The following is a 20,991-nucleotide window of genomic DNA, read 5'->3' as shown; positions in this document are numbered from 1 at the left end:
TCTTCAAGACCGCTCACTGCTGTCTCTCTGAGGTCACCAGAATATTACTGTTAACAGTTACAGGCACTTAAAACACAAAAATCTGTCCCATCAAGGTTGGCAGAGTATGTGGGAAGTCACCAGATGATGTCAGGCCCTGGGCTCCTGGTGAGAGACAGTGAAGAAAATGTGGACCCAGGCACAGAAGGGATACCTCCTGTCTCCCATCCAAGCCTCACTCCCTTGGAAAGACATTTCAAGCAGATTCACAAGCCACCTCTGAGTTGTTGTTTTTCATACCCTAATTGGAGGGCATTTTGTGATTGTTTTTAAGAAACTGTACTTGTAAATAAACAAGAAATACACTTTGGATTTTTCCCTCTCTGGGTCATGGGCATGTCTTGGTCCTCCAAGTTCTATTGTCATCAGAAGTCTTCATGGGACTCTGCTCAATGTGAGGCGGCAGCCTGGAGGGGAGTTTGGGGGAGAACGGATACATGTGTATGCATGGCTGAGTCCCTTTGTTGTCCACCTGAAACCACAACATTGTTTATCAGCTATACACCCAATACAAAATCCTTTTGGTGATTAAAAAAAAAAAAAACTTAAAAAGAACTCTCCACGGAGTCAATTTTTCAAGCAAGAATGGTTGTGGAAGAAGGAGGAAAGTCAGCCAGCTCAGTGCCATGAAAAAAAATAACCTCCAAGATGGAAGGGAACAAAGCGAGGGATGGGAATTGAAGACGAGCACTGATACCCTCATGTGTGACGTGGAGGACCTCTCCAGAAGCTCACCCAGGACTCCGATCACAGTGGGTGGCTCTGAGAAGAACGAAGGAGCCTAGTTATGGGTCTACAGGGAGGCACTTAATTTCCCTGCATAGCTTTTGATGCTGCTGGAAGTTTTAAACTCTTTTCAGATTTTTTTTCTTAAGGAAGGAAGATCAAAGTACCCAGTTTGACGAGGTCAAGAAAGAAAAGACAAGTCTACGAGAGGAGGCAATTTTGAGGTCACTGATGACTCAATGAGAGGGATTTCAATAGAATGGTGGGGGCAGAAGCCAGATTGCACTGAACCATGGAAAGAATGGAAGGTAAAAAAAATGGAGGGAGCAAGAACTTCATCCAGTTTGTATGAAAAGATAGAGCAGTGGTAGAATGGAGAGATCCCAGTCTTGAGGGAAGAGATTTTTAAGATGAGAGACTTTGCATGTTTCTGTGTTGAACAGAATGAATCTGAAAAGGGCCAGAGTGGGCATCTGCTTGGTTTGCAGGCACAGCGAGCAGCTTTATTTTTCGGGGAGAATCCACTCCTTCCCCTCTGCAAGATGTCCACTTCAGACAGGGGCGGACCCAGTCCCTTGTCAGGTGCCCTGGACCTGGCCAATCAGAACATTCCATCCCCTGGGCACAGTGATTGCTTCAGAGATGGACATATGACTGAACATCTTCCAACAAGACTGAGTTCCAGGCTGCAGGAAATTTTAGAAAAAGGAAGCTCTCTTTCAGCAGGAATTGCAAAAATAATGGGATGTAGGTCTGGAGCAGCTATGTGCCCAAGAAAAACTTTGGAGAATAAAGAAGTCAACAGAGAGGAAAGCAATCTTAAGGGATACAGAGAAATGGATTGTTTTTGACACGGTCCAGACTCTGGATCCAATCACAACTAAATACTGTTAAGTCAGTTTGAATTGGGTTCCTATTTGCAACCCTAGGAGTTCTGATTAATATATGGAGAAGCTGTGGACACAGACTGGCCAGAGTAGACATGCAAAGGACACAGGAGAATGGGGGTTCAGAGCAGAAAGGGAACGTCTTCATGAAGGGAACCTGTTTGTTGACACAAAGTGGGAGGTAGGTCTAAGAGGTCAAGATGACTGTGCAAGAGCAGGAAAGCCACCCACCCAGGTGCACCCACGAGTCTCCATCTCCCCCCAGCTTATGAGATGGGGCTATCTGCTGAGACCAAGATGACCAGAACTTAAGTTGGGGGACCTTCAAGAAAGAGAAGGTTTGGGGACTTGCCCAAGGGACTCAGAGAGGGACTGATGGGGAAGGCGTAGGAGCCTGGCTGAGATCAGAGCACCTACAGTTGTGGAGGCTCAGAGGGGTCCACCTTCATTCAGCTGCTGAATTGCAAGGCTGATGTTTTGTCTGTTTGTTTTTTTGCTGTGCCGCATCATTTGTGGGATCTTAATTCCCCAACCAGAGACGGAACCCAGGTCACAGCAGTGAAAGCGCTGAGTCCTAACCACTGGACTGCCAGGAGATTCCCAAGGCTGGTGTTTGAATCCTGGCTCTGCTGACTCTGTCCATATTCTTTCTGCTTGACCCAGTCTCCTTGGATCCATGGGCTCATCTCCTCGAGTTCTCCCAGCCTTTGGTCAACAGCTTTCTGGGGTGCTGTGATAAGCATTACAATCTGGGCAGGGTTGACAGCAGAACTGAGGAGCTAGGCTTTATGGACATTCACGCAACAGAGCCCATTCCCCAGGAATGTATTTAAACTCAGGACTTGACCAAGAGCAGTTCAAATCCCACATCTGAGTAGCCGGGTTGGGAGATGAAAGAAGAAACATCACGGAAGCAAGAATATGGGCTTCGGAGGTAGACTGATAGGATTTCAAATTAAACTGGCTTGTGACCATGAGCAAGTTACTCAACCTCTCTGAGCCTGTTTCCTTACCAGTACAGGGTGGGTAATAATAGCATCTATTTCAGGGGGTTGTTGTGAAGGTAAAATGAGACGACGAAATTAGATAGTGTGCTCCACTTTCTACTAAAATTGAATAATTTCATAGAATATGACTGACCCATTTTATTGTTACTGTCATAAATAGTTGTCATTATTAAGGTCCTGCATGCATTCAATGGAAGGCTAGTTATCTTGTTCTGGTTCTGTCATATTCCCCATCTAAGTCCCTTGGGCAAAACTTGGCCTTCGCTTCCTCGTCTCCAGCATGGAGGGGTTGAATTCTATTTCTAAAGTATTTTCAGTTTTTGACTGCTGTTATATTTCAGTGGTCATGGCCAGATATATCCTAACAGCTTCATGCTCTCTCCCAGCATGTGGCCTTTCCACCTACCATTTCAATCAAACCATTGCCTCCTCTGCCAGGGGACAGCTCAAAGTCATGGACCTGGCAAATGATTTAGAAACTTCATTTGGCCCAGGGACCTGTCAACTTCAACCATCTTTCAAAGGGAGTCCGGCTGAATCCGCAGCTTAAGTAGGCTCTCCATGGACGGGTGGAAAGGGAGATAAAGAGATACACAGACTCTAGACTGCGTGTCCTAAACAACTCCTGGCTATTTGTTAGTCGGTGTAGGAAGGTCGTCTAATATTTTGATTAAGATCTCTGCAAACTCCACACTCTGAATAACCAAAAGAACAAACAGAACCGGGTGGGGAAACGTCTACTTCTTAATGAGCCTGTCCTGAGTGCCTCATTTCAGATGCTGCCATGGCACGCATCCAGGGGTTATTCAGTGTCTGCTGTCTTGTCAGCCTTGAAATCAGCGCCTTAAGGAACAAGTGAGATTTGCATCTTTTAAAAATTCTGCCAGAAAATTGTAAAAGGTGTGAATATGCTACTTGTTTGTTGCAATATTTTAAAATAAATTTTAATTCATTTGAACTTTAAGAATACTTTAGTCTTTTTCTATTATGTAACGGACACCATTAGACGCTGTTGTCATGGTTCTCTCCCATCAGTGTGATCACAGACCTTATTAAAAGGGGCTCCAAGTGCTTCTAATAATCTTTCCAAGATACTGGGCAGGTGGAATCCATGGTTCCACCTCCTAGTTGCTGGACCTTGAGCAGATGTCCTAACCTTTCCAAGTTTCATGCCCTCATATCTGCAATACGGTGATAATGACACCTACCTCATAGGGTTGTGAGAATTAAATGAGGTAATGCCTGGAAGGCCCTTAACACAGTTGCCTGGCTCTGCCGGAAGAGCTCGATGTTTTTTTTTTTTTTTCCAGTGTATTTGAATAGTACAGGTTTTATAAAAAAGTATTTTAAATCCTAATATTCAAAAAGGTATTATTCTCGTCAGCATTTGGTACCTTGGGGGAGCTCAGTTCTATTCTTAAATAAATCATATTAAGTCAAAGTTAGCTTCCTTTCTTAAGCCTTGAATTTGGAGTTTTAATAGCAAACATACAAAGGTTATGCTTTATGGCTTCAATTCAGAAATGTCAGCACATCAAACACACGTTCAGATACGCACACAGAGACACTTACTCACACAGTGTAAAGGGCAATTGGCTTTGGAGGAGAATGTCACATGAGCAGAATTGCAGCTCATTAAAGCAGTGCTTGACGCTTTTGACCTCAGCTACATAAACAGTGTTTTCAGATGACAGAATTACTAAGAAACCAAGTCCTGTGAGCACGACTGAGTCTCTGAAGCAATTCGGCATTTAGACGCCCAGAAGATGCGAGTAACAGTATGTGATCCAGTAAGTAACCCATGTGGTATTTTGGAAACAATATTAAACAAAAGGCTCAATAAAATACAATGGGGGATAAGGGGCTCTGTTGGGTTTTTCTGTTTGCTTTTTAGTTTGCAAGATTCCAAGACTTTCCAGATATGCAGATGCCTCGAAATTCTACAGGGCTTTACAAAAAGTGATGAGACTGGAGAAGAGGTAACCAGAGCAGAAATGATTGGCATCAGCCTGTTGTACGTGTGGGGTTGGAGTCTGAGAGCCTGACACCGAGGCTGGGAGGGAAGGAAGGACGGGTGAGCAGGCTGATCACATCTAGATAGTAACCAATGGCCAGCTGGGATGAAAGGATGTAGGAAAGGGTTCTTCTTAATGTCTATGTCCCGCCCAGCTGTACTCAACTCCTGCTCAGAGTGAACCGACGATCAGATATATTTTAGAACAAGAATAGAGCCACATTTACTAGTGGGCAGATGGCTGTACACACCCTAGTGATGAAGGCTCTCTGGACTGTAACAAAACAGGACATCCTTGTTGCCCTGTTATTAATTCTTTACTCTCTTTCTTCAATTTGCTGCACTGCCTGTTGGGTAAGTTGATCCAAGGGCTGCCTCCACGGGGCAGCTGGAGCCTCGAGCCCAAGGCCAGGGTCCCTCCCTTGTTTTCACAGTGAGCCCTGCATGAGGTGTCACGGACACCAGTGGACTTCACTCACTCAGGCATTTTGATTTAAAGACTTGATGCTAGCCTGGGCTTCTCTGGGAGCTCAAATGGTAAAGGATCTGCCTACAGTGCAGGAGACCTGAGTTTCATTTCTGGGTTGGGAAGATCCCCTGGGGAAGGAAATGGCAACCCACTCCAGTATTCTTGCCAGGAGAATCCCATGGACAGAGAAGCCTGGCTGGCTACAGGCCGTGGGATCACAAAGAGTCGGACATGAACAAGCAACTAACACACACGTGCCAGCCTATCTTGCTAACATCTGTGAGACTATAGCACCTCATGCTACAAATTCTCCAATAAGACATGTTCACCACAGAGTGGTCTCAATGCACCCTCCACTCCAGCACAGCCGAACTCTGAGCTGGTCACCCAGTGGGAACTTCCGGTTACAGACCCTGGCACACGGAGCATTCCATGTCATGACGTCATTCACACGGACCAGAAGAAGTATAATCCACTGGATAACCATGCCCTGCTCTATGCCCTCAAGATGGCACTCTGGACTCCAGAAGCTTCCATGACTATCCATTTCATCAGTTCACCCTACTTCTCACCAGGCCCAACACTCAGCCATCGCTTTACACCTGAGGGCAATTATGCAGATAGTCTGGAGTCGTCTTCATCCATTCCTTCATGCCCCTGGGGTAATTACTGAGCACCCACCAGGTGCGAGGAACTGCGGAGGGACTGAGGAAGCCAAGATGAACTCAACTTGGAGGCTAGAACATCATCCTGTCCATGTGTTGAGCACCTCTCACCTGGATTAGCAACCTACCCCTGTCCCCACAACAGTCAGATCAAGCTATTTCTCTGCCCATCTTAGTTGGAGTAAAAGTCAAAGATCCTACAACGGCCTGTACCACCTGCTTCTCCCATGGCCTCTCTGATCTCATCTCCGTTTACTCTCTCCATTGCCTGCTCCGCTCAGCCACCTGGACTCTCTGCTCCTTCCTAAATGTGCCAGGCAAGCTCCTGCCTCAGGGCCTTTACACCTGCCTCAGGGCCTTTGCACCTGTTAATACTACCAAACCACTTTCACCCCCAGATATACACATGGCTCCCTCCCTCCCTCACCTTCTTCCCATCTTTGCTGAAATGTCACTTTCTCAGTGAGACTTTCCAACGACCCTATTTAAAACTGACCTCTCAGGGACTTCCCTGGTGGTCCAGTGGTTAGGAATCCGCCTTGCAATGCAGGGGATGAGGGTTTGATCCCAGGTCAGGGAACTAAGACCCCATACATCTCGAGCAACTGAGGAGCCCACACACTGCAACTACTGAGCCCCCAGTCCCACAACGAAGACACAATGCAGCCAAATAAATAAATAGAGAAACTGAAACTGACCTCTCTGTGACCCAGCTCTCCAAGTCCCCACCCCTCCATAACGCTGATCAACTTCTAACAAACATACCCACCGATTTCTATGTTTATTTGTCCACTCCCTCTAGAAGATTAAGTTCCACAAGGGCAGAGATTTTTATTATTTTTACTGTTGTGTCTGTATGACCCAGAAGAGCACCTAACCTCAATAAACAGGTGATGAATGCGTAACCCATAACACCCCCACTAGAGGACAGAACCAGATCACACCGCTTCTCAACCCACTGCCCCACGACACACCCAGTCACATACTCTGCCCTTCACCCACAAACCAGCAGCTCCCACTCACCACACACTGACCCAGAAGACCCTGCTGGGCATCCCAAGTCACATACAAAGAACATTCTGTACTACAGCTTATACGCCCCTTCAGCACAGCCTTCACCACGCTACATGGCACACCAATTACAACAGGATCTACCAGTCAACTCACTGGCTGGTCATACCCCACCCAACCATGTCCTAGCCCCTGCTATACCATGGTCCAGCGGCAGTATCTCATCTGGGAGCATCATAGAAATGCAGTATCTCAGGCCCTGTGATAGACTGGCTGAATCAGAACCCACATTTTAATCATATGTCCAAGAGACTCTGTGTGCACATTAACGTTTAACAAGCTCTGCTAGGCTACCTCATGGTGCCTGTACCATTGGCTGGGCAATAACAGGCTGTGGGAGTCACAGCCCTCCCCTTCCAAAGTGCAACAATTCACGCATTGCATCATCAGCTCTTTCATCACACAACCAAATGATGCTATGACAGATACAATTCAGTACCCAAATTATAGCCCTTTATAAATAGGGTAACTTACACAACAACCAATTTATTTGAGCTTCGCTGCTGGGCATGAGAAAAACCCCCTCTGTGCTCTAATAAATATCCCTAAAGAATCCAGGATGTTCCTCAGCACAGTGCACTACAACAACTTATTTGACAGCCTTTCATTGAATCATTCATTTACTCAGTAAAGAAAAAATTATTAAGCACCCGTTATGCGCTCAACCTTACGCTAAGCACTGGGGTCCAACACTGAAAAAGACAGTCTTTTGGTCTCGCCAGAAAGACAGACCTTACGCTGAACAATTACGACAAAGTGTGATGAGTTTGTTGATAGGACTTTAGCAGATGATCCCTACAAGGCAACTGACAAGAGCTTCCCTGAGTGGGTGACAGTTTACTGATTTGATGAGGAGGAAAGAGTAAGGTACCAGGAGGGTTAGGGAGGGAGGGAGCATGGGACGGCTCTGGGGTTCCCAGGTGGCTGGCTCTGTATGGGCAGAGCCAGGAAGGGAAGGAAGGCACTCTGAGTTTGAGGAGCTGAATGACACTCAGCAATGCCAGTTCTTGAAGATAGGAGCCTGGGGAGGCAGTAGAGGCTGGTTCAAGGAAGACCCTAAAAGCCATATTTGCTGAGGAAAAACAGACAGTATCCCAGGGGAGGGCAGAGAGCCATTGATGGAGTGGGGTCGGGAGGGAGGGGGTTGGAGGGGCGAGGTTTAAGCAAGAGAATGACACAATCGGAGGGACATTAAAAAAATTACTCTTGTACCCTGAAACAACACATGAAGCCAGTGTATTTCAGTAGTTTCCAATGATACTATGCGAACAGCTCCTGCCACAATAAAAGATGCACTGAGAACGACTTTAAAAATCCATGTAAAATTATTTTAATGAACCTTCAATAATAGCACCCTTCACTGGTGTTTGAATATAATCCTCTGTTATTGCCCCGTGGTTTTTCTTTCTCTTGCTGCACTCTATTTAATAGCATGAGTCAGGAACACTGACAGATACATGCACGCCTTTCAATATCCTGAGAAGCACATGGAACTCTGCACACACTCACCAGGGCCTTTCAGAAAGGGTGGGGAAAGGGAAAATGTGAAATCCTCAGGTGGGGGCTGGGGGCTCTAGGGCTGGCAACTGCTTTGTGAAAGGCATATACCCAAGTTGAATCGAATGAGTGTGTGATGTATATACATTGTGCTGTGTTGTGCTTAGTCGCTCAGACATGTCGGACTCTGTGACCCCATGGACTGTAGCCCACCAGGCTCCTCTGTCCATGGGGATTCTCCAGGCAAGAATACTAGAGTGGGTTGTCATACCCTCCTCCAGGGGATCTTCCTAAGTCAGGGATCGAACCCAGGTCTCCTGCATTGCAGGTCAATTCTTTACTGTCTGAGCCACCAGGGAAGCCCAAGAATACTGGTGTGGGTAGCCCATCCTTTCTCCAGGGGATCTTCCTGACCCAGGAATTGAACTGGGGTCTCCCACATTGCAGGCAGATTCTTCACCAACTAAGCCACAAGAGAAGCTCAAGAACACTGGAGTGGGTAGCCTATCCTTTCTCCAGGGGATCTTCCTGACCCAGGAATCGAACTGAGGTCTCCTGTATTTCTGGTGGATTCTTTACCAGCTGAGCAGCCAGGGAAGTTCAGTGTATACATTATTATGTTTATTTTGAATTTACCCTAGGAATCAGAAATTCTATATTCAGTGTCTTGTCTCCTTAGAGGTGATGGTAGTACATCTTGAAGTCTATAGCCCAGGCCAGTCACTGTACTTTGAAGGTCATTGTTAAACCACACAAACATTTCAAGACATCAGCTGGTTGGAAACCATATCCAATACAGAACACCTACGGACCATCACTAGCTGTTGTAACCATTTTGTGTTATCAATGATAAGAACAGCTCATTTTTCCTGAGCACCCTCTGTGGGCCAGGGTAAATATTCAAAGTATTTAACCAGCCAAAGTGGACTCTGGTTGTAAGTAACCAGCACTTATGGGACCCAGCTAAACATCAACCAGACTCTGCAAGATCGCTACCCTAGAGGTTATAAGCTGACAGCCACGTATGCTTCATCATGGGTGTTTTATTTGACTTGAGTTGTGTCTAATTTTTAAAATATTGTTGCTGATATGTTTTTTAAAATAGGGAGATTTCATACAAAAGTCCTGAGGAAGACGCAGCAGTGCAGAGCCTGCCATAGGACTGACCTGGCTGGCCCCATGCCTGCCTCACAGAAGGTCCCCAGGGAAAGACCACTCTTACTTTCATGAATAAGACAAAAAGAAAATAATAATCAGTGATGATGCACAGGACCCTCCAATTGGTCAGCTGGAGATGAACACCCACCTGTTGAGCTTTGAGAACCACCAGCTCCCCCGTCTGCCCCTCCTTAAACCACTCCCACCTCCTTCACGGACATTACCTGCTTGGCCTCTGTAGCCATCTGAGTCTGTGACCTGTTCCTGGAAGGCACCCCTCCTCACTCAGACTGTGTAAAAACCACTGTCTTCCCCTTAAAGAGATTTCTCTCCCTGCCACGTTTCTTTGGCCTCTATCTAGCTTCCCTGCAAGAGCTTTTGACCATGAGCTCCACAGCAGTGAGTCCCAGACTGGAGCATTATCAGATTCCCCTTGAGAGCCCCACAGCACGGTTTCTGACTCAGGAGGTCTGGGGTGGGAGCCTGAGAATTTCATTCCTAAAGTTTCCAGGTGATACTGCTGGTCTGGGGACCACTCTTTGAAAACCACTGCTCTCTAAGCAAGGAAAGAACCTCAAATGTCAGTGGTTCAATTCTGGTGGGGATGGGGGCATATACATCTCTCCTCTAGCCAAGTGGAGAGAGGCTGATCTGCATATTGAGACCTCATGAATAGCCCTGCAAAACCCAAATAGGGTGTGCATGCCCCCTCAAGTTCCCATTTTCCTGACTGGAGAACCCACTCTTGTCTTTCAGATTGCTTTTTGGTCCTTTCTTATATATATATAATAAAAATGATGATACTGCCTATGACATGCAGGTGTACACACGAACCCCAAGTGCACCCATGGGCATTATCTCAGGGACTAGGATCAGCAGGACCCTACAATGCTCTGCCCCTTCAAAGACCCTGCACCCGAGACATTGACCAACAGGTGACATGTCGCTAACAAAAATCATCAACTCTCCCGGAGGGCCTACTGTGTACCAGTCAGGTACTGAGTGCTTTATGCACCACGACCCTCCCCCCAATAAAGAAACTGTTGCCATCCTTGTATTTCAGAGGATGCAAAAGAGGAGCAGAGAGGGGAAATGACTCGTCCAAGTTCTCCAGATGTAAAGCAATCAAGAGATGGTTTATGGGACCCACTGTATTCATGAGGGTCAGACACGATTAGGAATACTGTGCTCAACCCTGTGTCTGCATTTCAAGATGGATGTTGCTAACCTGGAGGACAACAGGTGGTGTCATATGGGACATGCTTACAGGTGGACAAGGGGCGTGTTGAGCCCAGGAACTGCAGGTTTCCGGAGTATCAGAGAAAGAGGCTCTGGTTGACAGAACAGGACTCAGTGATGGAGATTCTGAGGAGGCTGAGTTGGTATCACTATACATACTGGCAGCAATCAGAAGGATCACAATGTGGAACTCGCTGCCTCTAAAGGACCCCAAGACTGAACACCAGGAATTGTCCAGAGAGAAACAGGACTCATCAGGGATTCTGTGAATCTAATCATTTGGGGTGTGCAGGGCTGGGAGATGTGAGAAGCACCTGGGAGGCTTCCTTAAGCTACATGTCCTTTGCCCCGGGGCATCCTGGTATTGCCTCTAATGGAGTCAGACTCTGTGAATCCTCACTTCCTCACACACTGGCTGAATGAACTTGGAGAGAGCACTCAACTTTTATGAGCTTCCATTTCCTCTTCCATGAAGTGGAATAACAGCACCTGCATAATATTTTATTTTGAGGATTTGCTTAGATGCTGCATGTGAACTGCTTAATATGGCCAGGTAAGTGGTCATGAAATTAATAATAATATCAAAACAAGCATCACTTTCACTATCATTTTTCACAGCTGAGATCCTCATGACTTTTGGTTTGGATAACAAAGTTTATGTTCAGCCTTACTACTTTTCAGCCTTAGCCAGCAGTTACAACCCATAATAAAGTCACCAGGTCTCCCCTGTAGTTTAACAAAAAAATAGCCTTCTGGTAGAATCACGGTCCTGATTAATCCAAGAGAAGACTCCTCCTCCCTGCCCAGTCCTTGGGGATGGAAGTGCTCCTGCGGGCACACGACCTTGGGAAATGTGAGACTTTCACTCTTACAACAACTGCCCAAGAGCCATATCCACACCCAGAGCCTCCGGGAGGGCTTTACCAGCATGCCAGCCTCTGCTTCATTCTGGTTCGCCTTGGGTGGGAGCTGGCTGGGAGTTCTATCTTCTTTACTGACTCAGATGGAGTGTATATTTCAGAATTAAATTTAAATACTGTTGAGATAAACAACATGACCTTTTCAATGTCAGTTTGAAGAGAAAATGACACAGTTGAACCAAGGAAAGACCGAGGGCGAAATTAGATTCTTTATCACAGTCCAAAAATGGATCTGACTCGGCTCACCCAAAAACCTTTCCCCCAAAGCTGCCAGCTCAGACGGTTACAATAATTGAATCAATAAAACAAAAACACAACATCCATGGTCTTTCCCGCATGTATCGAGGCTGTGCGGGCACAAATCTCCATTTTTGTACCTGCTGCCTTTGAGTATAAATATGAACACTTATAGACATGTTCATCGAGGTCCACCCCTCGGAGGGCACCACACATCAGAGAGAGGAAAAGAGCCTGTTAAGATGTGGACCCAAAAAACATTATGATGTGGACCCAACTGCCTTTAGAGAACGGTTTACTTACAGCTTTCGGCTTATATGGGGGCTGAATCTCTTTGCGTTCAAGTTTCTCCCAGTCAATATACCGGAAAAACGCATGCTCTTTGATGTCACGTTCACCTTCAGGTCCACAACCCAGACGTTTGCCTGGGTGTTTGGTCATCAGCTTCAAGAGAAAGAGAAATGTAGAATGAATTTCAGAAGAGGCAATGTGGGACTCTCAGAAATGATCGCTCCTATGAATGAGGGAAGACAGCGCAAAGAAGACTCCCAGCTAAATCTTTATTTTTGGCGTTTCATCCCAGCAGTAATTTCCCAGCCAGGTCTTTCTAATAGGAGGACCCAACAGTAGTGTCTGCTGCTCCCAGTCCCAGAGTAAAGTCCCTTACAGTTAATCACACTTCAGCCTGACCATGGCCCTCAACTTCAAGTCAGAAATATCACATGGTGCATTTTGATTTAAGAATGACTTCTATGCAATTACTGATGCATTTAATGAGAACAGTTTCAATATCTTCAAATTCTCCTCCTGCTACCAAAAGGAAACGGAAGTTTGACCAAAGCAAAGGGCACGTTCATTCAGATAATATTTGCATTTCTCAGTAAAGCGCTTGTGAAAATGACAAGACAGAAGAAAAAATATTAGTCAAATGGACCCAAGTTTCAAGTAATTACTTTCCAAAAGCTCATTAAATAGTCAAAACCTAGCCCAGCTCATTTCCCTTGTATCATACATTACACTAAACTCCGCTGAGGTTTCTTTGGTGTCCCATTTAAATTACTTAATTATCAAAACCCTCCATCTTTGGGTCTCTGAGCCAGAGCTAAATAACAAGATGAATAGACGCTCCAAGATGAAACCAGACAGGCTCCCTCTTGTAAATGAGTGCAAAGCAGCAGGAAAATATCTCTGATCTCGAGACTTAAGCAAATGCACAGAGAGTCAAGACGGAGGAGTTGATGATTAATTTTTTAAAAAAGAAAGATCAGCAAGAGGCCATCAAAAGAAGAAGCAAAACTATTGAAACATACAAGACCATGAAGCTTCCTGGAGTTGACTTGACACCAAGAAGCCCATGACGTCAGACTCCTCAGGTTTTTGCCCAGGGCTTGAGGATTATGGGGGGAAGGGATGAATTCAGCAATTCACACCTACTCTGTTGGACTTTCAGCTCAGCCTGATTCTTGCTGCAGATAATCTGTCATCAGAAACTACCCTCCTACACCCCCACACACAGAGAAGCACATACTTTCCACACATGCTGTATCTTCTAGGGGAAAAATAACCCTGCACTTCTGTTTCTAAGCTGCTGCTGCTGCTGCTGCGGAGTCGCTTCAGTCGTGTCCGACTCTGTGCGACCCCATAGGTGGCAGCCCACCAGGCTCCCCCGTCCCTGGGATTCTCCAGGCAAGAACACTGGAGTGGGTTGCCATTTCTTTCTCCAATGCATGAAAGTCAAAGTGAAAGTGAAGTCACCCAGTCATGTCCGACTCTTAGCGACCCCATGGACTATAGCCCACCAGGCTCCTCCATCCATGGGATTTTCCAGGCAAGAGTACTGGAATGGGGTGCCATTGCCTTCTCCGGTTTCTAAGCTACTTCTTTATAAATTTTATGCCTAGTCTTACCCGAGTCTCACAATGACCCAATGAGTTGGGTGTTTTAATTTTTCCCCACCTGGGTGACAAGGCAATTGACACTCAGAGGGTTAAGCAACTGGCAAGGACTCACAGAGACAGTAGATGGCAGAGCTGGGATTGGATCTCATTTCTGCTGACCTCTAAAACTTGGACATTTAGAGACATAGATTCCATGTGGTTCCCCAGGGATGATCTGTGGTCTTGCTTGGTCAGGAAAAGTTTAGGGAGGGCAAGGAAATTGGGCCAAATCTTGACTTTTGTGTAGCATTAGAATGGGAGGAAAGAAAAGGTTATGTGGCCTTGGTTGGCACAGTCAGCAATCCTATCCACAACAGCTTCTGGGGCTTCCCCGGTGGCTCAGTGGTAAAGAATCTGCAGTCAGTGCAGGAAATGCGGGTTCAATCCCTGGTCTGGGAAGATCGCACATGCTGCGGAGCAACTATGCCTGTGTGCCGATACTACCGGGCCTGTACTGTAGAGCCCGAGAACTCCAACTGCAGAGCCCAGGCGTCATAACTACTAGAGCCCGTGCACCTGGAGGCCACGCTCCAGAGCAAGACAAGCCACTGCAGTGAGAAGCCAGCGCACTGCAACGGGAGAGCAACCCCACTCACTCCAACTAGGGAGAAGCCCGGGCAGCAACGAAGACCCAGCACAGCCAAAAATACATACATACATAAAAGTATATATAAGAAACTAACAGCTTTCATGTCCTGAGCACTTCCTGTGTGCCCGGGCTCACAGCTATTATCCGTTACTCTTTCATCTTCACAACATTAAGGCCTCAGAAACTATTATCCTCATTTTCCGCATAAAGACACTGGGTCCAGAGAAGCAAGCATCTGCCTGAGATCACCCAGCTAAGTAACAGAGCTGCGCTTTGAACAGATCAGCCTGACCCAGAGTCTTGAAGCTCCACCTTATGTTTTCACCTTAATGTATGGCCAACTGGGGCTTCTGTCGGCTTTAAGTTTATTCAAAGGGGGAGTGATCCAAGCAAACTGTATACTTTTTTTTAATGGTAGAAAATAGGGTCTTTAATGGGATGGATAACGGCAGTCCCCAACCTTTTTGGCACCGGGGACCAGTTTAAAGGAAGACACGTTTTTCCTCGGACTGGGGTGGGGGCGTGGTTTGCGGATGATTCAAGTGGATTGTATTTATGGTGCTCTTCACTCTTATTATTATTACATCAGCTCCACTTCAGATCACCGGGCATAGATCTTGGGGACCCCTAGATAATAGGACATTTTCAAATGGAATGAGACTGTTTTCAAAAACCTAGCTCACTTTCCATGTAAATAGGAGAATGCTAGGCGGAGGAAAACCACTGCAGAAACACCCCAGCACTAATGTGAGGCTGTGCTCAGCTCTTGCACGCTGAGCTCCGGCGCCCGAAGCCAGCCATGCAGACAGCTGGACTTAATCACTCTTCCGATCTCTGATCACCTCCCAGACGCATCCCCTGGGGCCCACGGTTCAGGAAGAAGCATTTGGCTGTTCACTTGAGCATCACTCCTTCTCGGGAGCATCAACCTTGAAGAAAAAGCCCACACGGGCCTCAGCCAACTCAACTCAGAAAGGTCCCCAAACCCAATCGTAAGAAAGTCACCCTCGCTAATCCTGAAGGTTATGGGTCTGAAATTAATAGAAATCTGCTCTACCAGGGAAACTGCTAATTGGAGCTGAAGCTGAATGCAGCTGACCTGGAAAACCCTTTTCTCCATGACCCACTTAGAACCCCAGCTGTCTAGGCAGGCAGGGCTGTGAAGGGGAAAGTCCTGAACATGCATGGAGCACCTACTGTGTGCCAACACTATGCGAGGAGATTCCTCTTCTGTTACCTCATCATTTAACACTCTTTCAAAATTCTGTATAGTGAGGATTATTTTTCCATCTTCAGCGAAAAAGAAACAGAAGCCCAACAGATGCAAAGTAATATGCTCAAGACTGTGCATCTAGGAAGTGGAAGGGTTGAAATGTACAAATAGTCTTGAGTTCCTAAATCCCCCACTTTAAAAACCCAAGTCACAGGGAATGCAAACTCGAATATCAACAGGAGGTTAGCATGTAACACGGCAGTGGCAGGGTTAGTAACAGCAGGAGTCGTAACCCAAGGGTTTTGGAACAGAGTGACAGACTCTCAACTGAGTTCCTTGTATTAACTCATCTCCTGATCAGAGAACCCTGTGTGAGGTCCCATACGTGTGTCCCCAATCTGCAGATGAGGTGGAACAACTTCCCGGCTGTCATAGGGTTAATAATGCTCGGACTTGAATTCAAATACGGGTTTCTGCCCAGAAAAATCAGGAGAGAAGAGGACGCATTCTTATCTGAAGGACAGACCGGCTTCCAATACAGCAGCTGACTGATGCCTTCCAGGAATGTCAGACCAGCGTGGAGAGATCAGATTTTTCAAAAGAAACTGGAAAGCTGAATGTTAGAGGAAATCCCCTGATCTTTAAAGGTCGCCATTTTTTTTCCCTCCAGTGATTTTATTTCTTTGTTTTTATTGGACTATTACTGCTTTACACAGTTGTGTTAGTTTCTGCTGTACAATGAAGAGAATCAGCTATATGTAGACATATATCTCCTCCCTCTGGGACCTCCCTCCCATCCACCCCCATCTAGGTCATCACAGAGCACTGAGCTGAGCTTCCTGTGCTTTATAACAGGTTCCTGCTAGCTATCTGTTTTACATATGGTAGCAATATATGTCAATCCTAATCTCCCAATTCACCCACCCTCTTCCCTCCCTGTGTCCACATATCCATTCTCTAATGTTGGCAACTATTTAACAAACTAAGAGCTCCCTCTCTCCACACCCTGTATAACTCATCTCCTGATCAGAGAACCCTGATCAAATGGGCGGTCCCATACGCATGTTTCCAATCTGCAGATGAGGTGGAACAACTTCCCGGCTGTCATAGGGTTAATAATGCTCAGACTTGAACTCAAATGCGGGTTTCTGCCCAGAAAAATCAGGAGAGGAGAGGACACATTCTTATCTGAAGGAAAGACTGGCTTCCAATACAGTCTCTCCCTCTCTCCCCATCCTGTATGATGACTGTAGGGGTTTGCCCTGGCCTTGTTCTATGCCCTCTCTTTGCCAAGGGCCTCATTTAAGCTCCTCATGAACAGCTCAGCTGGTAAAGAATCCATCTGCAATGCAGAAGACCCCAGTTCAATTCCTGGGCCAGGAAGATCCCCTGGAGAAAGAATAGGCTACCCACTCTCGTATTCTTGGGCTTCCCTGGTGGCTCAGATGGTAAAGAATCTGCCTGCAATGTAGGAGTCCTGGGTTTGATCCCTGGGTTGGGAAGATCCCCTGGAGGAGGGCATGGCAACCCACTCCAGTATTCTTGCCTGGAGAATCCCATGGACAGAGAATCCTGGTGGGCTACAGTCCATGGGGGTCACAAAGAGACGGACACAACTGAGTGACTAGGCAAGCACATGAACCTCTCCATGCCCTCTACCTCCTCTTCCCTCTTCCTGCCTCATACCTTCCAAAACTATTTTCAAACTATAAATTTGAGATGTTAGGGACTGAGATGAATTCACATATGTCTTCCCCAGGGATATTTGCATCCTAACCTATGCAGCTGACACACAAAGCTTAGGTGATTCACTAAGAGTGGGAATTCAGGCAGCACAACAAGGTGCTTCTAGATTGAGGTTGGCCCAGCTGTTATAAACCTCCTGAGTTCAGCTTTCCTTCACTCAGGCCAGCTCACATGCCATCTGATGGGTTAGGAAGGGCAGAGCTGGGTTGGGTAATGAGAAATCTGCAAACACCATGAGGATCTTGAACTAGCAGCCCTGGTTTATCCAGACACACAGGTGGGCACGCTCTAACCCTGAGCCATGCTGGCACTACTGACTGGTGGGAAGGAAAACTTCATAAAGGCAGCATCCCTGAGCCCTGTTCTCTGGAGTATCACAGTGTTACTTTCATTCTTTCATCAGAGCTGAAGAGTTACCACATTTGAATAATGTACTTAAAAGGCAGTGGTTTTTAAGCAACACAGGGACTTTTTCACAGTACAGATAGATGCCAAATTCAATTCCTAGGGGGGAGGCTGAGGTGTATGCCTTTGGAAAAAGCACCACAGGTCATTCTGATGGTGCCAATGGGGAGAACCACTGGTCTCCAGGTATTCACCCATGTCATTGTGAGCATGTCCTGGCCAAACACACACAAAAAAACAAGCAATCCTTACCCAAAACAGGTGTCCTGCTTTGTTCACAGGTAAATTTGCATACATCACAATGTACAAACTCGCAAACTTTTCAGTCATTTGTGGGTTAGGGGGAGAGTACGGGTTGGGAGACACTCAATTTGGGTCAACTTATCTAGAGGATCCCTTAAACTCAATACTGTGATTATTTTCTTAGGACAAAAGTCACACACTCTTACTATTAACTAAACTCAGGCCCCAGCGCTGAGTAGGCTGACCAGTCATGCCGCACCCCTCTTGGGTACCTTCCCCAGGTTCCAGCTCTTTGGCAAAGTTTCTGGGCTCGCCATCTCATTCATTCCATAAGCCTTCCTCTGTGTTGGCCTAGAGCTTGGAGCCCAGCCAGCAGCAACATGCTGTTGCAGGCAGGCCTCTATGGTGCTTCGGTGTGAATTAGAAGAAAGCTCCCTTTCCTCTGGGAGGCAGCAGGTCTGCTCCAGGCTCACAGGCTGGTCAGTGGACCAGGGGTGGAGTTTGACCTCCACTACCCCTCCCCTGCCCCAGGCGCAGCATCCTTGTGCAGGGCACGACCTGCACCCCTGCAGGTGGTGGTCCTGGCTGCCAGCTTTAAGGGGTTCACTCACCCCTTTGCAGATGGCCACAGCTTCCTTGGACATGGACTTCGGATAAGCCACATTGTGTTCCATGATTGACTGGAAGAGTTCATCCTCATCCTCCCCTTCAAACGGTGCCTGCGGAACAGAGCACAGGGTAGCAGAAGGAGTCCTGCAGGAACTATATCCCCTGCCCAACTGCCCCAAACCAGCGTACCCAGCTCCCTGGGGTCCACAGCCAAGCCATACCCAGGGCTTCCAGGAAGAGGATAAGGAAATGGGGTCAACAGACGAGGGTAACCCCAAGGTCATGGAAATCACAGAGGTTCCGAGCTGTGAGCTGGTATCCGGCTGACTCTCTTAAAGAAACCACGGGGCTGGGGGTGAGGGAGGACTTTCCTTACAAGTCACTTAAAATTCAATTACCTGCCCAGCCAACATCTCATACAGCAGGACGCCAAATGCCCACCAATCCACGGACTTCCCATAGGGCTGATAAGCAATTATCTGGAAAACAGAAGGCATCCGTCAGGAAGACGTGCAGGTGCTTGCAGTGACGGAGAATGAATATGCGCTTCCCTTACTATAAGAGTGGAGCATCCCTCGGGGGGGGGGGCGAAGGGGGGGGGAAGGGTTCTTCCTTTTCCTGACACCCGCCCATTGTGAAAGATTAAATTGGCCGTCACAGTCCCAGATGTGGGCCTCTGTCTAAAGGAGTGAACAGAGAGTCCAGTGTCCACTGAGGCTATTTCTTTACCTTCAGAAGATGGATATCCTTTACAGAGATACCTGCAGGCGGGGAAGGCATCTGTGTATGTCACATTGCCTTTTCAAAGCACTTAGTACGGTTATTTTTAATTTTAATACAGTCAGCACAGCATTTTAAAGGAGAAAACTCGTCTTTCTTTCTCATGATAAAAGCAATAGCATTTACACAACAATGTGACCGTGCGTAAGACTACCGTATGCTTAGAAATGGTTAAGACGGTGATGTGTTTTTTTTGCCACAATTAAAAAATTTTTAAGTTAAAAAATGTAATGGCAGTTATTATTTATTTAAAATACAGATATACTACGAGAATACAATTAAAACAGTTCTTTATCAAGAGAGACATTATGATTGATATTTGGTCTATTTTCCTCTAGATTTTTTTCTATATATATATATTAAACTTTGTGTGTATGAATGTACTTTACATAAATACTTTAATATATGGAACTTTAATAAAGCATTTTATTCATTTAGAATTTCCATGCTAATACCTGTACATCAACATAACCAGCTTTTTCTCCTCTGCATAATGTTCCATTGGATGGATATACCAAAATCTATTTCATCAATATCCAACTGATTAGGTTTCTTCCATGCAATTAGATATGTGTCCAATTTTCTTTCCTTAAGATAAACTCCTAGGAGGAGAACTGGTGGATCAAATGATATATCTAGTTTTAAAGGTTTTCATACTTATGACCAAATTGCCAGAGCATGGTAAAGTCTAGAACAGCTGTGTGACCATCCATTAGGATGTGAGTGAAGTGAGTGAGTGAAGTTGCTCAGTCGTGTCCGACTCTTTGTGACCCCGTGGACTGTAGCCTACCAGGCTCCTCCGTCCACGGGATTCTCCAGGCAAGAATACTGGAGTGGGTTGCCATTTCCTTCTCCAGGGGATCTTCCCAACCCAGGGATCAAACCCAGGTCTCCCGCATTGCAGGCAGACGCTTTAACCTCTGAGCCACCAGTGATGCCCCTCATTAGGATGAAGGGGTGAAAACTAAATGTATCAAAAGGATTAGTTAAGGAGTTAGGGATCGACATGTACACACTGTTATATTTTAAATGGATAACCAACAGAGACCTACTGTATAGCACAAGGAACTCTGTTCCATGTCATGTGGCAGCCTGGATGGGAGCGGAGTTTGGGGGAGAATGGATACATGGATATGTATGGCTGAGTCCCTTTGCTGTTCACCTGAAACTATCACACCATTGTTAATTGGCTATACCCCAATACAAAATAAAAAGTTCAAAAAAAAAAAAAAAGAGATTGGAAGGTGATACGGCAAAGGTTAAGGGGTTGAGGACTGAGGGCCACACAGTCCAGAGCTGGAATCCTGACTCCTGTCGCCCAGCCTGTGACCCCAGGAGATGTTACTTAATGTCCCTAACTCTCAGTTTCCTCACCTACAAAACCAAGTGTATAATAATATCTATGTCACAGAGTTTTAATAGGATGAAAGAGAAATGTGTGCCTCTCACATATTATGCCCTCAAAATGTCAGCTATGACTTAAAAGTTCTCTAATTCAGTGATAGTTGGTTTTCCTCAACAAATGTGTCTGAGCAAGCTT

The 20,991-nt window shown here is 46.2% G+C and overlaps 1 protein-coding gene across 2 annotated transcripts in view; it reads right to left on the bottom strand.

The window, feature by feature from the left end:
* Nucleotides 1–20,991, bottom strand: part of PRKCB (protein kinase C beta) — a 371,817-nt gene that overhangs the window by 15,302 nt on the left and 335,524 nt on the right. For both annotated transcript variants that reach the window (XM_040257896.1, XM_040257905.1), the window contains exons 14-16: nt 19,070–19,150; nt 18,674–18,781; nt 12,233–12,373 (exon numbers count right to left, since the gene is read on the bottom strand). In XM_040257896.1, the coding sequence (XP_040113830.1) occupies nt 12,233–12,373; nt 18,674–18,781; nt 19,070–19,150 (330 nt within the window). The remainder of the gene's footprint in view (nt 1–12,232; nt 12,374–18,673; nt 18,782–19,069; nt 19,151–20,991) is intronic.

This window comes from Oryx dammah, unplaced genomic scaffold (genome assembly GCF_014754425.2).
Source record: "Oryx dammah isolate SB20612 unplaced genomic scaffold, SCBI_Odam_1.1 HiC_scaffold_2, whole genome shotgun sequence".
NCBI classification, from domain to species: Eukaryota; Metazoa; Chordata; class Mammalia; order Artiodactyla; family Bovidae; genus Oryx; species Oryx dammah.
The sequence above is the reverse complement of the archived record's forward strand: the minus strand, read 5'-3'. Positions and strand labels throughout refer to the sequence as shown.